Source organism: Schistocerca cancellata, chromosome 1 (assembly GCF_023864275.1).
Source record: "Schistocerca cancellata isolate TAMUIC-IGC-003103 chromosome 1, iqSchCanc2.1, whole genome shotgun sequence".
Classification (NCBI taxonomy): Eukaryota; Metazoa; Arthropoda; class Insecta; order Orthoptera; family Acrididae; genus Schistocerca; species Schistocerca cancellata.
In genome coordinates, this window is record NC_064626.1 from 554,541,742 (window position 1) to 554,560,632 (window position 18,891).

Below are 18,891 nucleotides of genomic sequence, written 5' to 3' on the forward strand. Positions count from 1 at the left end.
GATTCAAACAATCATTCTTCCCACACTCCATATGTGAGTGGGACACTAATAACTGGTACAATGGGACGTACCCTTTGCCATGCACCTCGCAGTGGTTTGCAGAGTATAGATATAGATGTAGTCTCTAATAGCACATTACTAAGCTTCAGTATAACATGAAGAGATATTTTTATAAGAAATTTTACAGTTTGTTTTATATCCAATAGTTGCTACACAGAAATGGTGGTGTTTGCTATATTTTAACACTAATCTGTTTTTGAATCTGCACATTTAGTTGTCATACAAAGAATATCACATTATTTCTCATATTTATATTTAGTTATTTCAGTTGAGCTTGTTACTTCATTTCAAATGCCTATATTTGAATTTTGCAGCTGCTTGTGGAAGAATTTAATTTCCATCGATATGACAACTTAAAACACGCAACAAACAAGAAAGATCCACGAAGGCACAAGTATGAAACAAAAGGCCTGAGCATTGTCAACCTTTTGTTCTCTGCAGCCAGTGGCGATGTAACTGCTATGAGAAGGTTAGTTATTGTATTACAATAATGGAAAATTCTGCATGGAAAAATAGATAAAATAAGGGAAAAGCAACCACTTACCTATAGAGGGCTATGCATGGCACACAGAAATATGTAATACAAAACACTTAACACTAGCTTTCAAGCTCTTGATCTTGTGTTTGCTCACACAAACACAGGTGTGTACATTTGGGTGTGTGTGTGTTTTTGAGTGTGTATCATGAAATCTTACTAAAAAAAAGAACAAGAGCTCAAAAGCTAGTGTTAATTTTTCTATTACATTTTTCTATGCTTTTCAGTTTGCTATAGGTAACTGGTTGCCTTTTTAGTATTTTTTTCATGTTTTAAGAAGCACCAAATTAAAAAACAGTAAAACTTAATAAAAGGACATGTTCTGGAATACTGGTAAGAATGTTGTTTATCTGCAGTGTGTAATAGATCAAACAAAGCATGCTAAACAAAACAGTTGTCAGATTTTAACTTTCTTCTCATATACTTTTTCCGTAATAATTGTAACAATACCCTCAAATAAGTGAACTGTAAAATATCAAGCATTAAGTTATTTGTACTTTCCACTCACATTAAAACTTCCATGACAGTGCAACAGCACATGAAAGAGGAAGAAAGGAAGATTAGAGTTTAATATATTGCTAAGAACAAGATCATTAGAGGCACAACACAAAGTTAGGTAGGACAAGGATGGAGAAAGAAGAAGGAGATGGCAGCTAAAATGAAAAATAAATCCTAGGATGTGCAAGCCCCTGGATCAAAGGCACAGACATGCCATACCTTGCATCTGGAGACACATAAGATGCAAGAAAGGAGTCAGCAACAGTTAACAAATGCCAAATATTTTTATTATGCAGTTTTCAAAAGTCTATAAATAGTCAATAAAATTGTTCTGGGTTTGTGACCACATTTTCAATATGTAAAACTACTGACTTTTGGTCACTGTTGCAAGTGACCTTCTTCAGGATGTTTTTGCTTACTGCTGAGTGAGAAAACAAACAGTAAACAAAAACACCCTGAAGAAGATCACTTGCAGCAGTGACCAAAATGTCGGTAGTTTTACATATTGATAACGCGCTCACAAGCAAAGAAAAATTTTATTGATTGTCACAATGGCTGTGGAAGAATACATTTATAGTCAATAAATACTTTTTTAAGTTCATGGTGCAGAGGCTGTCCAGAAATACGTCTTTATGTCACAGTTGGTTTTAATCTCAGATCATTATCACAATGCTGACACTGTCTATTTTGTGAGGGTCTCAAAAATAAGGATATATTTTCAGACAGGTTGTGTACAAAGAATTTTATAAAAATCACAAATAGGAATGGTTCCTTTCAATGCAAATCTCTTCCGCCTTTACATCTACATGCTAAAATGCATTATAAGTTGTAGATGGTACTCTTTATCCCACATTAAGCATTCTTTTAGTTCTGTTCAAGAATGAAAGTGAAAGTAATGACTGCATTTATAGCCTTTACAAATTGTACGACCTTGAAGAGTTTCCAAAATTCTACCATAAAATTGTTTCTGGAAATGTTGTAACTCACTTTCTGATGAAAATTTAGCTTTTAAAACTTTCGTAATTTAAAACTTTTTAAAAATTCTGTGTCATCCTCCAATCTTCAATGAGTTAACCTTTGGCTCTCAATGAGCCACATTGGAATCTCACTGGCAGCCTTAATTTAGTTCAGATTCATGTACAACATCTCTTTTCTCTTAGAATCAAGCTGAACTTCATATTAACTTATCAGAGTAGCTCAGATCTTTATTTGCTATTAATTTACATTATCTCATTTTCAGTCTTGTTGCATTTTTCTTTATTTTGAATCCAGGCTATAAAACAGCCACCTACACACTTCTGTACATTATAAGTCCACCAGCAGATACTTATCAGACAGATGTCACATCTTCTATGTTAAACTTTATCTGCCTAATGACTGCAGAATTTGAAAGAAATGGATTTGTTCTACAGTATTCTCTTTCATTAAATATACCAACAATTTTGTAAATACCTTTGAAGCTGAAACTATCCAGGTGATCTAGTGTGCAGAAGCAATTGCAGTGGACATCATGGTATGCACTAAGTTAAATTATCCCACATAAAAAATGAGAAAAAATGTTCCCCATATCACACAATACCACAATAACCTTTTTTTTTTTTAAGTAACTGGACATGATTCCCCCTTGTGTGCCAGTTTCTTCTTCTTGCAGTACCTCTTACACTCAAAATTATCAATTATTTATTGTCACATCTAGAGGCTTCAAGCGATAATTAATTTTGTAACTGAGAATAGTGCAAGTAAAAATTGTTGTGAGTGACCAAGGACTGACTACACTAAATGGCTGAAGGTTTCAGTAACTATGCATAGATGAGGATATTTGAACAGAAATGACTAGCATGAAGAGCTGCAGCAAATGGCTCTTCAGACTGAAGACCTCAACTAGATATCCTAGTCTCTGTCTTCTACAATTTTTGCCCTCAGTGGCTCCTCTCTAGTACAATAGAAGTTATTCTACTATGTCTTAACACATGACTTTTCGTCCCATCCATTGTTCTTGTTAGTAGTTTCAATGTATTTCTTTCTTCCCTAGTTGTGTAAAGAAACTTCTCATTATTATTTTATCAGTCCCCTTCAATTTTCAGCATCCTGTTGTGACATCACATTTCATGTGCTTTGGTCCTCATCTTTTCCAGTTTTCTCACAGTCTGTGATTTACTTTCAAATTGTGCTACCGATGTAATCTCAGAAAAATTATTTCTCAACTTAAGATCTATATTTGATAAAGGTACTTGTAAAATTATTTTGATGTGGAATGCTCACCTGGACACAGCTAGGGTGCTTCTTTTGTCCTCTTTGCTGTGTCTGTTGTGCAATGATGGAGTAGAAACTGTTAATTAGCTCCCATATATGGGCTACTTAATTTATACTCTAAAAGGAAAACAATGCTACCTAGTGCATCTGATACCTTTAGCTGGACCTCCTTACACTATAGTTCTTAACCCTGTAACAATATTCACAGCAGAACCAACTATACACACCAAATCAAGTCTTTGTTGTTATGTCACCTTCATCATACAATCACACATTGTGACATAGGTGACTTGTCAATTGTAATATTACAAACAGACCAACAAATGTAATGTTAAGTTACAATATGTACTTGATTATCTGGACTAATTATTGTCATAAGTCATCTGTGTAATAAAAAATCTGAATAATTGAACGTGTGAGGAAGCGATTTTTGTACATTAACTCTAGAAAGAAGAAAGATAGGTTGCTACTCACCATAAAGGTGACACGTTGAGTTATAGACAGGCACAAAGAAAAGATTGTTACATATTCTTTGCCAAAGCCTGCTTCAGGAAATGAAACACACACACATTCATTCACATAAGCAAACACACCTCCACACTTGACAGCCATCTCCAGCAGCTCAGAATGCATACTCATCCAAGCTGCTGGAGGTATCAGGCATGTGTACATGAGGTGTGCTTGCTTGTGTGAATGAATGTGTGTAGTGCGTATGTTTCCTTTCCTGAAGACAGCTTTGGGCAAAAGCTAAATGTGTAATGTCTTTTTGTTGTGCCAGTTTGCAACTCAACGTTTCATCTTTACAGTGAGTAGCAGCCTTTCTTTTTCTGTGTATTGTTGATATTCCAACCTGCAACTTCCATTGTTTGTTTAACTCTAGAAAGATAACTTATGTCGCATCTGTATGGCTATTTTTGTAGGTATTTTGTCATATGGTTATCTTTCTAGGATTAATACATAGTGTTAAATGTTTATTAAACTAAACTCAAGAAAAATCAATGTTTATTAAGAGGTTTCCATACATGCATAAATATTTTCTTAAAATTATTAACATACTGCAATGTTAATCGTGAAATACCCAACAAAAGTCAAATAGGACACTCACTATAGTTTAATTTTGTTTAAATATTTGGTAAGTGTCATTTGATGTAAACAATGTTTTATCTTCATTGCAGCTGCATCATGAATTTGTTATAATTGTATTAAACTCATTGTACACACTGGTTGTTTCTCAAACCATTTGAAAGCTGCTTCCAAGGCTCAAAATGCTTCTGCATGAAATGTTCCTGCATCATTTTTTGTGTCTATATTTTCTTCTGTTTCATCTTCTCGCATATCCTGCTGTCCATTTGCATGTGATATGCTTTTAACAATTTCTTCATCCAGCACAATCTGACAACCTTGATCATTATTGTCACAAGTGTGCCACTCTTCCATATCATCAGCATCACATTCCTGGCGCATTTGTAAATTTATCATTAGTTTACTTATATCCTCCAAAATTTAATAATCTGTATCAGTTATTGAATTTTTGCAGGCTTGTTTCAGTATTCTTTTCAAAGTCTTCATCTCAATCATATCCATGCATCTACAACAATGTACAGCACCCCTTTAAATTCTTTTGCTGGAGAAATGGTGAAACAACTTCTACATTATCTTCATCAACAGTTAACAATCTACATAACAGTTGTTTTTTATAAAGTCATTTTAATATTTCAGTAACATTTTGAGCCATTGGATATAGCAAAGATGTCACATTAGGAAGCAAAAATTTTGCTGTAAACATTCATTTACTCTCTAATACAAAGGGCGTTCAAAAGAAATGAGCCGGAGTCTGGAATGTGCAAACCAGTGACAGGAGGGTAATATTGTAGAATGTGTAACAAGGTGTGGTTCCAATCAGAGCGTGGAAGTTCACAGCCAGAGGGCACGCGTGCATGTCAAATGACTATACAGAGCTAGCAACAGCATGGATCAATGGTCCAACGCTGCCAGTCGCATTGAAAACAGTGACGTGGAGGCGTCAAAAGAAGAGCAAAGAGGTGTTGTTTGTTTTCTGGCAGCAGAAGGAGTAGGAGGAACGGACATTCAACGACGAATGTGATAAGTGTACAGTGAACAATGCATGTCTCTTTGCAAGGGTCAAGGTGTGGCACAAGTGCTTCAGGGAAGGACGGGTGTTGTTAGCTGATGATGCATGGTCTGGAGCACCACACTACATTACCAATGACATCGTCCAGCTGGTGAATGCACTCATAACCCAGGACAGCTGAGTGATAGTGAAAGCCATGGTCAGATTGAGCATTGGAAGTGTTCACAACATCATGAAGGAGCGACTGCACATGTGCAAAGTGTGTGCCTAGTGGGTGGCCCACAGTCTTCAACCACACCAGGAAGCATGTCGAATGGCCCACTGTCTTGTTCATCTGCAGCGCTATGCTCGGGAAGGGAATGCATTCCTGGCATGAGTGGTTGTTGGTGATGAGTCAAGGTATCATCACTTCAAACCAGAATCAAAACAACAAAGTCTCCAGTGGAAGCATCTAGGGTCACCACCACTGAAAAAAGCCAAGGCCATCCACACGAGTGCAGGAAAGGTTATGCTGGTGTTCTTCTTTGACCAAGATGGCCCCCTTCTCATTCACTTCCTGCAGCATGGGACAGCAGTGAATGCTCAGTGTTACTCACAATTACCTTGACCTCCCTTCGCCGAGTGATCAAACCAAAATGACCAGACAATCTCACCCATGGGGTCATTCTGCTCCACGATAATGCAAAGCCTCATACGGCCAACATAGTTGGGGCTCTCCTACAGAAATTCAAATGGAAGGTACTCAGCCACCCTCCATACAGTCCAGATCTCTCTTCCTGTGATTGTGCCATTTTTGGTCCCCTTAAAAAGGCTGAGAGGGACAAATGATTCACCTCGGACCACGACGTCCAGCTATATGTGCGGAACTGGTTAACATCAGAGCCCTGGGAATTTTATGAGACAGGCATTCACTGTCTTGTGTCACAGTGGGACAAGTGTCTCAACAGTCAGGGTCAATACTTCTAACATACAGATACTGGTTTCTGTAATTATGCTTCCAGCTTGTTTCTTTTTGAATGCCCCTTTTAGTACAGCTGAAGGATGGGTTGACATATTAATCTAGTAAAAGTAGGAAGTTTCCTTTTTTACCTTTTTTAAGTTTTCGTTTTATTTTATATTTTTACTTCAGGGATGAAAGTGTTGTCTTGCCAGTCAATGATTATTTCAGTGTTTATCCATGCCATTTCATGGCTTTTATAAGTGAAGGGAACTCTGTTATTTTTGAAGCACCTGGGGTTTTTGGATTTTTCAATGAGGAGCAAAGACGTTTTAAGTGTCCTGGCAGCATTTGCACAAACTAACATTGTTATTTACTCTATTCTACTTTTATGTCCTGGAGCTGAACTCTTTCACTGAGATGCAAAAGATTTTTCCGGTAATTATTTTCAATTTAATCTGGTTTCAGCTGCTTTGCAAACAAAGACCAAGTCAGTTATTTTCATCCAGTTCTTTTGTCAAACTGGCTTTCAAAGGATTTGCTGCATTTACAAAGGTTTTGCTGCATTTATATCAGCTGACTTTTTTTCACTTTGTATTTCCAATTCACGAATTTCATAACGAGATTTAAATCTATACAACCATGCCACAGATGATACATCACCAGCAATTTTTTTTTTTTTTTTTTACTGTAATGCCTTCTCACACAGCCAAGGATTAGCTATCGGCATGCTACTCAGTTGATCATTTTTGTAAAAACCAACAATACAAAACTTCTTCCAGATATTCATTTTCTTGGTTTCTTCATCAATTTTCAATGTTTATCTAGTCTTCACTATCAAGTCTGCTGGTGTATTTCAAAATTGAATCAGTATTCTACCTTAATATTGCTTATCATAGAAATACCTACACAATCCTTATCAACTAACTTAAGACCAATTTCTTCATTTATTAATGAATCAATAATGTTTACTTTATGTTTAAGAGATAACATCACTTCTTGCACTTGTGGCATAGTGACTGACAGCTGTGTCATTCAAACAATAATGCAGTGTATATTGTCTAACTCAAACAGTAATGAAAAATATATCTAAAAACAAAGATGATGAGACTTACCAAACAAAAGCGCTGGCAGGTCGATAGACACACAAACAAACACAAACATACACACAAAATTCAAGCTTTCGCAACGAATAGTTGCTTCGTCAGGAAAGAGGGAAGGAGAGGGAAAGACGAAAGGATGTGGGTTTTAAGAGAGAGGGTAAGGAGACATTCCAATCCCGGGAGCGGAAAGACTTACCTTAGGGGGAAAAAAGAACAGTTATACACTCGCACACACATACAAATCCATCTGCATATACACATATATATATCATCTTTGTTTTTAGATATATTTTTCCCACGTGGAATGTTTCCCTCTATTATATTCAAACAATAATGAAATATGCGAGGCAGAGATCTTGCTGGACGCAGGCAGGCAGTGCCAGTGCAACATGTCTGTGCACACATGGACTGAACTACAAAGATATTGACCATCAGTTCAGAAATCTTCTATACTGTGGCAGAATTTACTTTTGAGGCATTTTTTCTGGTCAACTTCAGTATTTTTTAGATCTGTGTTACTTTTCTCTGTTTACCACTGAGTCAACACCACAGGTGTTTACTCCATCAATGGTATGGTGAATGACAGACCTAGACAATTGAATGGAACAACATTGCTTTTACCAATGAATCCCAATGAATGTTGATGGTCGGATTAGAGTCTAAGAGAGAGACTTTTGAACTATTGCCTTATGTGTCACCATACTGGTCCTGCTTTGAGTATTATGGTTTAGGGTGGTATGGGATTCCACTCTCACCCCCCTTTATTATGCCTTGCTGGTACACAAACCAACCAGCATTGTACCTCTGAAGTGTTGGAGCCTGTTGTCCTCCCATACCTTCAGAGCTTTCCGACAGCCATATTGCAACAGGATAATGATGATGATGATGATGATGATGATGATGATCGGTTTGTGGGGCTCTGCACAGTTATCAGTGCCCGTACAAATTCTGAAGTGTTGGAGCCTGTTGTCCTCCCAAACCTTCAGAGCTTTCCGACAGCCATATTGCAACAGGATGATGATGATGAGGATGGTGATGATGATGATGATGATGATGATGATGTTCGGTTTGTGGGGCTCTGCGCGGTTATCAGTACCCGTACAAATTCTGAACCTTTGCTCAGCCCAATCTCACCACTTTCATGATGATGATGAAATGATGAGGACAACATAAACACCCAGTCATCTCGAGGTAGATGAAAATCCTTGACCCCGCCGGGAATCGAACCCGGGACCCTGTGCTCGGGAAGCGAGAATGCGACCGCGAGACCACGAGCTGCAGACTACAACAGGATAATGTGTGACCACATGTGACATGTAGTTTTCAAGACTTCTTTATCATCCACCAGATTACATTGCCCGCTTGGCCTCACTGTTCTCCTGATCTATTACCAATCAAAAACATCTGGTCTGTGACTGGCATGGGATATGTCATCCACTGCTACATCAGATCTACTTTGGCATAAAGTGGAAGCAGCATGGACAGCTATACCACAACAACACATTCAAAGCCTCTATGATTCAATGCCAAGACATGTAGTAGTGGTTATAGCCAGCACTGGTCGCAGCACTCTACACTGATTTCATCGTCTTCCTCAGTTCACATTGGGCTGTATTTTCAGTCACCTTCAGTGTGTTATCTTCCAAATCAATTTGGCTGTAATATCTCCAGTCCTTCTTGCTGCTGCATTTTGGATGGCCAGCAGAGTATCTACATAGAGGATGGTGCCAGAGTGACTCTGGCATGGCATGTCATTTATAATACAAAAAGAGTAGTGGCTGTTATATTGAGCTTTATGGTACATCTAGTTGTATTTGTTTCCAGTCAGAGAGGAATTTCTTGCCACTGTTATGTATAAGTACTCTTTGCTTTGTTCCCTAAACACAATGACATCCAGCTTTTTCCTTGAAAACCATAGATTATCAATTTATAGTCTAAAGTATCAAAAGTTTTTTTTTATGCTCAAAAATGATACCAGACACACACATTCTGCTATAAAGGCATCTGCTAACTTTTGTGAACAATTCATTGATAACATGAGTTGTGCTGTAGTATTTCCTGAAACCATACTGATTACGTAGAATTGCGCTGTGAAATGAATTATAATTTTCTATTGGACATTGAGAAAATGGAATCCACTTGCAAAGGAAATTGCTTACAAATCACTTGTATGACACATTTTAAAATATTGCTTTAATGCCTGAGACCTGTACCAAATAGGACTAACAAGGGATGTTGAATGTATACATAAACGGGCAGCACAAATGGTCACAGGTTTGTTTGACCTACTCAAGATTGTTATGGAAATGCTTACCAATCTAAACTGGCCAAAACTTGAATGTAGACTCAAAGCCTAAGTTTAAAAAATAAGTGTTGACTGGAGAATCTAAGACTACATTTACCCCAAACATATAACGTCCATAGGGATTACAAAGACAAGGTTAGACAATTACAGCATGCACTGAGGCATTTAAGCTGTCATTCTTCCCACACTGCATTAAAAAATGGAAAGGGAAGAAATGCTAATACATAGTACAATGGGAGGTACCCTTTACTATGCACTTTTCAGTGGGCGACAGAGTGTGGATGTAGCTGTAAGACATACCTTCTACTCCAATCAGCTGACTTACAATGCCTAAAGAAGAGTTCAGCACTTGTTACTAGCTTGTGAAAGTCAAGCAGAAACTCAAAGTAGTTTAAACAAAGGAAAAGGCGCAGCAGAAAATTAAAAGTGCAGAACACCAGGAAGGATAGAAAATAACAAAATTCTGCTGATTGTGTATGTACAGTATAGTACAAAGCATACATGGTTAAATTAATCATTTGCTTAACAGACTACAGGGAGCAAAATTTAGCATACAAAGCTGACACCTCTGGCAGCAATGATGACTCTAACCCAGTTGGGCCTAAAGTTGAACTGAGCTTGGATGACAAATACATGTCCATTTTCTATTTTGCTTCAACTCTGTGCAAGATGTGATCAATTGTAGTGGCTGACAATTAGTGGCATGCCAGTCCTTCAGGAACATGTGCCCTCTCCTACAACATGGAATCACCATGACATACGAGGTGGAATCCAAAATTTTTGGGACTGGCTGCCATCTGGAAAGTAGGAGTAGTTGATCTTTGCACCACTAGCTGGCGAGAGCTGCATATCTGACGAGTCAGTGTGCGGAGTGGCATTCAGCTGGGAGAATGTGTTGCGTGTCCACAGTGATTTCCGTAATACACTGTGTTTGGTGTGTGGCGATTTTACGATGAATCCGCGAACAGAACAGCACGTATGTATCAAATTCACTGGTTAAAAGAGCTGGATTTATGGTTATGACCCAGAGACAAAACAACAATCATCCCAGTGGAAGAGCCCAGGCTCTCCAAGGCCCAAAAAAGTGAGACAGGTGAAGAGCAAAGTGAAGAACATAGTCATCGTTTCCTTTGATACCAAGGGAATTGTGCCCAAAAAATTCATCCCACCCATCCAAGCAGTGAATTCCGCATACTACTGTGACGTTTTGCGGTGGCTCCATGAAAAAGTGCGGCGACGACAGCCCAAACTTTGGCATCAAGGGAACTAGCTGCTGCATCATGTCACGACAACGCGCCCTGTCACACATCCTTGTTCACCAGGACCTTTCTGGCAAAAAACAAGGCGGTTGTACTCCACCCACCATACTCGCCAGATTTGGCACCTTGCGACTTCACACTATTTCCAAAACTGAAACTCAAGTTGAAAGGCCATTGGTTCAACACTTTACAGAGGATTCAAGAAGCATCACTGGCAGTGATAAACACCCTAAAAGAACAGGACTTCCAGAAAACATTTGACCAGGGGCAGAAGCACTGGGACTGGTGTATACATGCAGATGGGAACTACTTCGTGGGTGTTGGTGACCATTAGTCCAAAGGTAAAGTTTTCAATAGATGGCAGCACCAGTCCCGAAAATTTGGATAGCACCCCATATGCCATCACTGTCTAAAGTTACGGTCTTTATTATACACAATATTTGCAGACTACAGTAGTTGCAAGTTATAAAGGAAGGTCAGAAACAGCGTGAAAATCTCAGAAGGGTGTCACATGGTAGGTTGTGCTGATAAATAAATGTCAACAAAAAAATTCAATATGCTGCACAATTTCTGGGTTAATTAGCATTGAAGTTTGCCCATCAGGTTGTTGCACATGCAAATTTAGGCTACCTGCTAGAGATAGTATCACCAAACGTCTTTTTCATTTGGTTTCCTAAACCAAACAAGAGAGAGATACAAGAATTAGACATGGGAAAGTAGAAAGGATTGAGCCTGAGTCAAAAGCTAAGCAGTCTCCTACAACGTCATTTATACTTTGAGAAAAACTGACATTAGTTCTACCTGTTAGGCCACTTGAATTTGTGTATCTGATTGACTAACATCAATGCTAATTAACTCAGAAATGGTCAAATGTATTGAATTTTTTTTCTCAAAACAAATATTTCTCAGCAGAACATGTCCTACAACACCCTTATGAGCTTTTCACACTGTTTCTGACCACCATGTATAAGCAGTGCATGCAGTCACCGAAATGACTGAACATCAAGTACATGACACAACACCAGTCAAAAAAAAAATCATCATTGGTTCAAAATACTTAACACAATCACTGCTTGATTTAAAAACCTGATAATCCACTCTCGCATGTTGGTCATATATACACCATACAACAGTTTTCACAGAAATGTTAAATGTGAACTTAGTAGTATGACTGTCAAAATGATAAATCATCAACATAGTAGAGATAGAAAACAAAATGCCAAAATCAACTTTAAACACTACTCACACTAGCTACAGTTTCTCAAAATCTTACAGAGGTATTACATGAGTGCTAGCATTTCACATAACCTTTTGACATAGGTGCTGCTCATTTACTCACTCAACTGGGACTGACTATTTTGGGCATAATCATTTGAAGACTGACTAGGTTAGATTTACCCATTCAGGATGGACTGTACGCATTAACAGTAATTTTGTTTATGAAATATCTGGTGATCTAGGAAATCAGAAAAGTTCATGAAATCATTTTATGCATCACTAAATTTACAGGTACATGTGTCATATTGAAAACTACAGTAAACTATGCAAAATTATTAATTAATGACTTAATCACTTAGTGAAGCATGTTATCTGGTGCATAAAAACTAGGTCAACTGAAGTATAATGGTAAAGGTCAGAATCAAACAAACATGTGTGCAAAATCTACTAGCTACTCCTGAATTTTAATGTTAATTGTCTTGTAACTTGTGTTATTTTAGGTTTTTCTGGTATAGGAAAAATTTTAATATTTCTTTGATATTCAGTCAGATGGAGTCATCCAGGAGGGATGATATTTTGGCAGACTGACTCCTTGACATCTTCAAAAGTTCCTGACGACTGATTGTTCTTTGATGAGTGCTGCCTTTCTGTACTCTCCCTGCCCCATACGCCACAGCCTACAGTTGGCCAGTTTTGGGTGTGGATCTGGTGTGGTGGTGGGGGAAGCATGACATCAGAGCTCAGTCAGGGTATTTAGTTGCACTGCAGTTGGCGCCAGTCACAGCTCTCTGCCAGAAAGGTGACAATACATGCTTGTCTTCTTCAAGTGCCACAATCAAGGCAGTGTCCTAGGCCTTGTTTAATTGAAAGCCACTGTCTTCATTTATTAGCCTGTCATGTAGTCCATTTTCTGCAACCTGTATTAGAATACAATCCCAGAATGTTGTATTGTTACAACAACTTGATGCCATTGTAATTTGTGACATTACCATGTTGTAATTCATGGCATTACCATGGGAGATGTAGTGCTCTGCCATAGTGGGCTTTGTCAGCTGTTCATTGTCTGTGTGGCATCTATGCTCAGTGCATCTCTCCTGCACTATATGGATTGTCTGGCCTACATACATTTTCCTGCAGTGGTAAGGATGCAGCAGTGCCTGGAGTCCTAGGTCATCTTTGACTGGCCCCAACAAGGCCTTCATCTTTGCTGGCGGGCTGTACATGCTCTCGATGTAATGTTTCTGGGGCACTCTTCCAATTTTTGCTGATGTGTTCCTGATATAAGGGATAACCACCAATGCAACAGGATTCTCTTCATCCTCAGCAGGCTGTGGTCTTGGCTTCTTCAGTCTTAAGGTGAGTTGTATCTGGTGGTTGCTGTATTCATTTGTATAAAACATGGGCTGCAGGTGCTACAGTTCGACTGCCAGACCGTCATGGTCCAAGATTTTGCCTGCTCTGTGGACTAGTATGCTTAGGACATTTTCTCTTCTTAAATGGGCTTGACAGCTGAAGATGTAGAAGTACAAATCTGCATGTATTGATTTACGGTAGACACTGTGTCCTAGAGCACCATCTGGTCTTCACTTGAGAAGCACATCCAGAAATGGAAGTTGGTTGTTTTCTTCTATCTCCATCATGAATTTGAAAATCTGGTGCTCCAAATTCAGATGTTGCAGGAAGTCTTGAAGGCAATGTCATCTGTGTGCACTGAAATGCTAATCATTTGCATATCCATTTGTGTAGTACATTTTATGCCAATTTGACGTTTGTTGTAAGCTACTTTCATGGTGTTGCAATTTTAAAGGCCAGCAATGCATATATAAATGGCATAAAAACTAACTTTATGTCACGTGCAAGTGCAGCTCTTAGTTAAAGGCTCTGAGATGGAGTTCCCCAAAAGATATATTAAAAAATATTTCTCAGTAATGGGTTACAAAATTTAAACTATTACAAATCCTCCTGAATATTTCTCATGTGGATTTAAATAATGACAGTCAATGTTTTTGGAACTGTTGATACTGAATGATACTTTTTGAACATGCAGTAGCTAGTCTTAAGGTTATGCCCTGTGATGCTGGTTGGCTCCATGCAGCAAAGGCTTTGGGGGCCTGTTCAGCCTACAAGTGTCCTACCAGCCTCCACAAGATTTTTACATGCTGCTGCTTACAACAGAGGGAAATCAATAGAGTGGCTGACCTCCGCTATCAAATCCCTCTCTCTGTATGTCTCTGTTATGCTTTGAAGAGTCATTAAGTAACATTTAATATTAAATTCTTAAGCAGCAACTGTGCAGACGTAATGTTATTACATTTTACATTATGATCATGATGTGCTCCCAATACGCTTAGTCATAATTAAAATTGACAATCATAAAAACAGCTGTTTGGCTTTGTCAGACATAAAATAATACACATATTAGATGTGGCATATATGACGAGTAATGGATAAATATGCAACCCTTGCATACAAGTTTGGTACTGCAAACATAGAAAATATTAAGCATGCAGTGAAGTTAATGTACACTACATTAAAGATCTCTCCAAAATCTGTAATTTTTATCATGAGTTGCTGAGATAAAATGTGGGGTAATGATACAATGGCAGCTTAATATCCTACCTATAGATCTTATCTTGGAGTCAGCATTTGGTGTTATTTAGTAAGTGATTATCAAAAGGAAGTGTGCTGCAGTCTATAAACTTCTTAGAGAGCCCTGACACCATAACTCCAATTGGTTAATGTCACAACTTTCCACAGTAAGGGAACCACGAGCTATGCCTCATCAGTAGCAGCCACCCACAACAATGCTTATTCAAATAAATATGAAATTACAGTTAATGTACAGTCTGTAACAAAGATAAAATGTCATTTGCACAGGGGTGAGAAACACTAGTGACTTCACATACATAAAGAAGGAGAAAGTTAGTTCCAGTGTGTCACAGTAATACACCATCATTTTTAATGATTGAAAGATGTTTCTCTTATGACCATGGCTGATGAATAATACTCTCTGATGGACAATATATATATAAGAAAATCAAGACCTGAAAAATCATAATAAAAGCTGTCATTTTAATTTTGTCTTGATACTTGCAAGGTTTACAAGCATCATAATCAGGTCATCCTTAATGCAGAAAGGAGCACTTAATTGTAATATTAGTGTCTACTGCTTATTGCCCTGTGTTGTAATGTTATGTGCACGAGTGTTAATGATTGCAGTAGAAGAAACATGGAGATACTTCCACTATTAACACAGTATTACTTTGACGAATGATGGGTGTTACAGTGCTGAAAACAGTCTTTTTGAATACTTGTATTAGGATGACAGTCATTTTTATAGTGACAGTGTCTAATCTAAAGATGTAGAAGCTCTTAACAAAAGAAAGAAGGAAGTTTTTAGTTGCAGAGAAATTTCTTTGACATGCCATACTTCGATTTGGTATGCATGTCATATATACTTGTTGTCTATGATCCAGACTACTGTGAATACAGATTTAGGAAACATCACAACATTAAAACTGATAATAATTTGTAGAACATGAAAAACTGATGTGGAATATTTTCAAAGTCATTTAGTGATAAACAATAAAGTTCTTCATATATTTGTTATTTGATAACAGAACTAACTTTTATCATATATCATAACCAATATTTCTTGTGTAATTTGAAATATTTATCTTATATTTGTTTTCTTTAACAGGCACCGTTTATCTGGCATGGATATGACATTATCAGATTATGATGGCAGAACAGCTCTACATCTTGCATGTGCAGAGGGCCACCTAGATTGTGTGGTTTTCCTGTTGGAGCATTGTGGAGTGCCACATGATCCAAAAGACAGGCAAGTTTGTCCATTATCATTTCCATGGTGTCAACTTTTCAATGCATTGCAGACATCATGTTCCTAAATTTCCTCTAATGTTACCTACCTATCTTCCTCTAGATCATTGCCTCAATATTTTCTTGCCTCTTCAAACCCAGCAGAGAACTTCTCTGGCCCACCAACCATCCACGCACCTGACTACATGTCCCTATTCACCTTTGTTTTCTGTTCATTATAGTCATAATTACATCTTCCATGCAACTCAGTTTTATGATTTGTTTGTTCATTTTTCTCTTACAGCTAGTCATCTCCAGTATGCGTCTTGCTGTTACATACCAAACAGCCCTCAATTTTTAATAGTTTTTGCATTATTGTATAAACAGTCAATATTTCACTTTCATCAGTCAAGATTGATACACACTGATTATAAAACTTCCTTTTTAATCACATCAGAAGTTTGGTTTTGAAAACTGTATTTAGTTTGCCAAAACAACTTCAGACCATTTTTGCTCTTCATTTTATTTCTTTCTCCATCCATCCAGTCACTGTCTTCAACTAATACAAATACAAAAACTGTTCAACTGGTTCTATGACTTCATTGTTAATTTGAACTTACTTTATATATATATATATATATATATATATATATATATATATATATATATATATATATATATATATATATATATATAAAAATAGAAGGAAACAATCCATGAAGGAAAAATATACCTAAAACAAAGATGAAGTGACTTACCAAATGAAAGTGCTGGCAGGTCAACAGACACACAAACGAACACAAACATACACACAAAATTCAAGCTTTCGCAACAAACTGTTGCCTCATCAGGAAAGAGGGAAGGAGAGGGAAAGACGAAAGGATGTGGGTTTTAAGGGAGAGGGTAAGGAGTCATTCCAGTCCCGGGAGCGGAAAGACTTACCTTAGGGGGAAAAAAGGACGGGTATACACTCGCGCGCACACACACACATATCCATCCACACATATACAGACACAAGTGAGGGGGGGATGGCAGCGGAGGGGGGGGGGGGCAGTACTTTGTGTGACAACAGCGAGAGTATTCTGTGCACATCGGAGACACACCCTGTGTGGTAGGACCATAAATCACTGGTGAAACCTGCTGGCGGTCACATTGTCATGGTACAACGTTCCTGGATGGCGAAGTGCCGTCGGGTGTGCTCGAACCCACATGGCCGAGAAACTGGGTGACAGATCTGGTGGTTGAGCCTGGCGAATTTGATGTATAAAAATGCCCATTATTAAATTGTGAGGAAGGTAAAATTGGCATAGCTTGATAGCAGTTGACCGCATGTACGTTTTCCACGAATGGTGGCATTGCACGCGGCACTACCGTAACCACATTGTGGCGTGTAGAGGATCAGAGCACATGTGCGTATTTGGATCCCTTTGAACACAACATGAGCGATCGATCATTACACAATTCTGGAAATCATCCACTTCTGCAAGGTTTGAGGCTAACTTCGTTGGAGACCTCAAATCACTGTCCATTACTTCGGGGTCACCGATATGGGAAACGGGAATATGGATAACTGTACACATAACAAACTGTTCCCATAAATGTCTATACATACATATATTTCAGCACAAAGAAAGATACACGTGTACACTGTACAAGGTACAAAGGCTGACTGGAACATGAACATGGCGGCTCGTCAGAGCAGTTAGAGTTCAAAGATCATGCTTTACGTGGTCGATGTGACCTATGGACGCCACAACTTTATTACTAGGTCTGCATCATTTACCAGTCATGACTGGACACACTGCATCAGCGTTACATATGTAAGATTTGGTTACAATTTTATACAAAATACAGAAACTTATTAACAATAAGGGCAGATATAACATATTAAGACAATATTATTTTGTCCATTCACTTTGGTCAATATTGAAAAATTCCCCAACAGAATATAATGGGTGTTCTTTCAAGTCCTGTGCAATTGTCCTTTTGAACAGTCCTAGTGGCAGAGACGGCACTTCTCGGTCCAGTGTATTGAGCATTTTTAGGACTACCATTGGAAAACTGTCTTGCGTTCCAGTCAGTTGACAACTTGGTACTTCAATGTTCCTCTTGTTGTGGGTGTCCTGATTATGAATGTCTTTCCTCATGCTGAAATCACTTTGGTTTTCCTTTACACTGCTGAGGCATAGAAATACATTTTGGGTGAATACTGTCATTATTCCTAACCTGATAAATATAGGTTTTGCAGTGCTCCTGTTTTTTACTTGATGTAATAATCCTGACAGCTTTTTTTTGGACATTAACACCTCCTTACAACCTGCAGTGTGTCGCCATAACAGCAGACCATAATTAATATGTCTATGAAAGAGTGCATAATAAACTCTTAATAGGTACTGGTCAGGTAATACACCTTTTAGTCTTTTTAGCAGGTATATAACACGAGAGAGCTTGTGTGATTGTTCATTGTCAGTTTGCCGTCTGTCATGAAGCCTAGTAGTTTGACAGCCTCCATGTTATCCTGGCAGCCGACATTGCTGAGACTGCACATCATGTGTTGTGTTTTTTCCTGATTCATTTTTATTTTATTTTCGATGAACCACTCTTTAATGCTTTCAAAGAGTACATATGCTGCCAACAGAGCTTGTTCAGCCATTTTCCCTTTGGCAAAGAGTGTGGTATCATCAGCAAACTGTAGAATGTCATAGGTACAACTTACATTATTGACATATATAAGAAACAGGAGAGGTCCCATGACGGATCCCTGAGGTACACCATGCTCCAATTTTTGCTCTTGGGAGGTTGCTCCATGCAC

General features: G+C 38.2%; 1 protein-coding gene across 2 annotated transcripts in view; it reads left to right on the forward strand.

Annotated features, from left to right (window-relative positions):
• Nucleotides 1–18,891, forward strand: part of LOC126180548 (glutaminase liver isoform, mitochondrial-like) — a 119,277-nt gene that overhangs the window by 91,453 nt on the left and 8,933 nt on the right. For both annotated transcript variants that reach the window (XM_049924703.1, XM_049924704.1), the window contains 2 exons: nt 375–529; nt 15,961–16,101. In XM_049924703.1, coding sequence (XP_049780660.1) covers nt 375–529; nt 15,961–16,101 — 296 coding nt within the window. The remainder of the gene's footprint in view (nt 1–374; nt 530–15,960; nt 16,102–18,891) is intronic.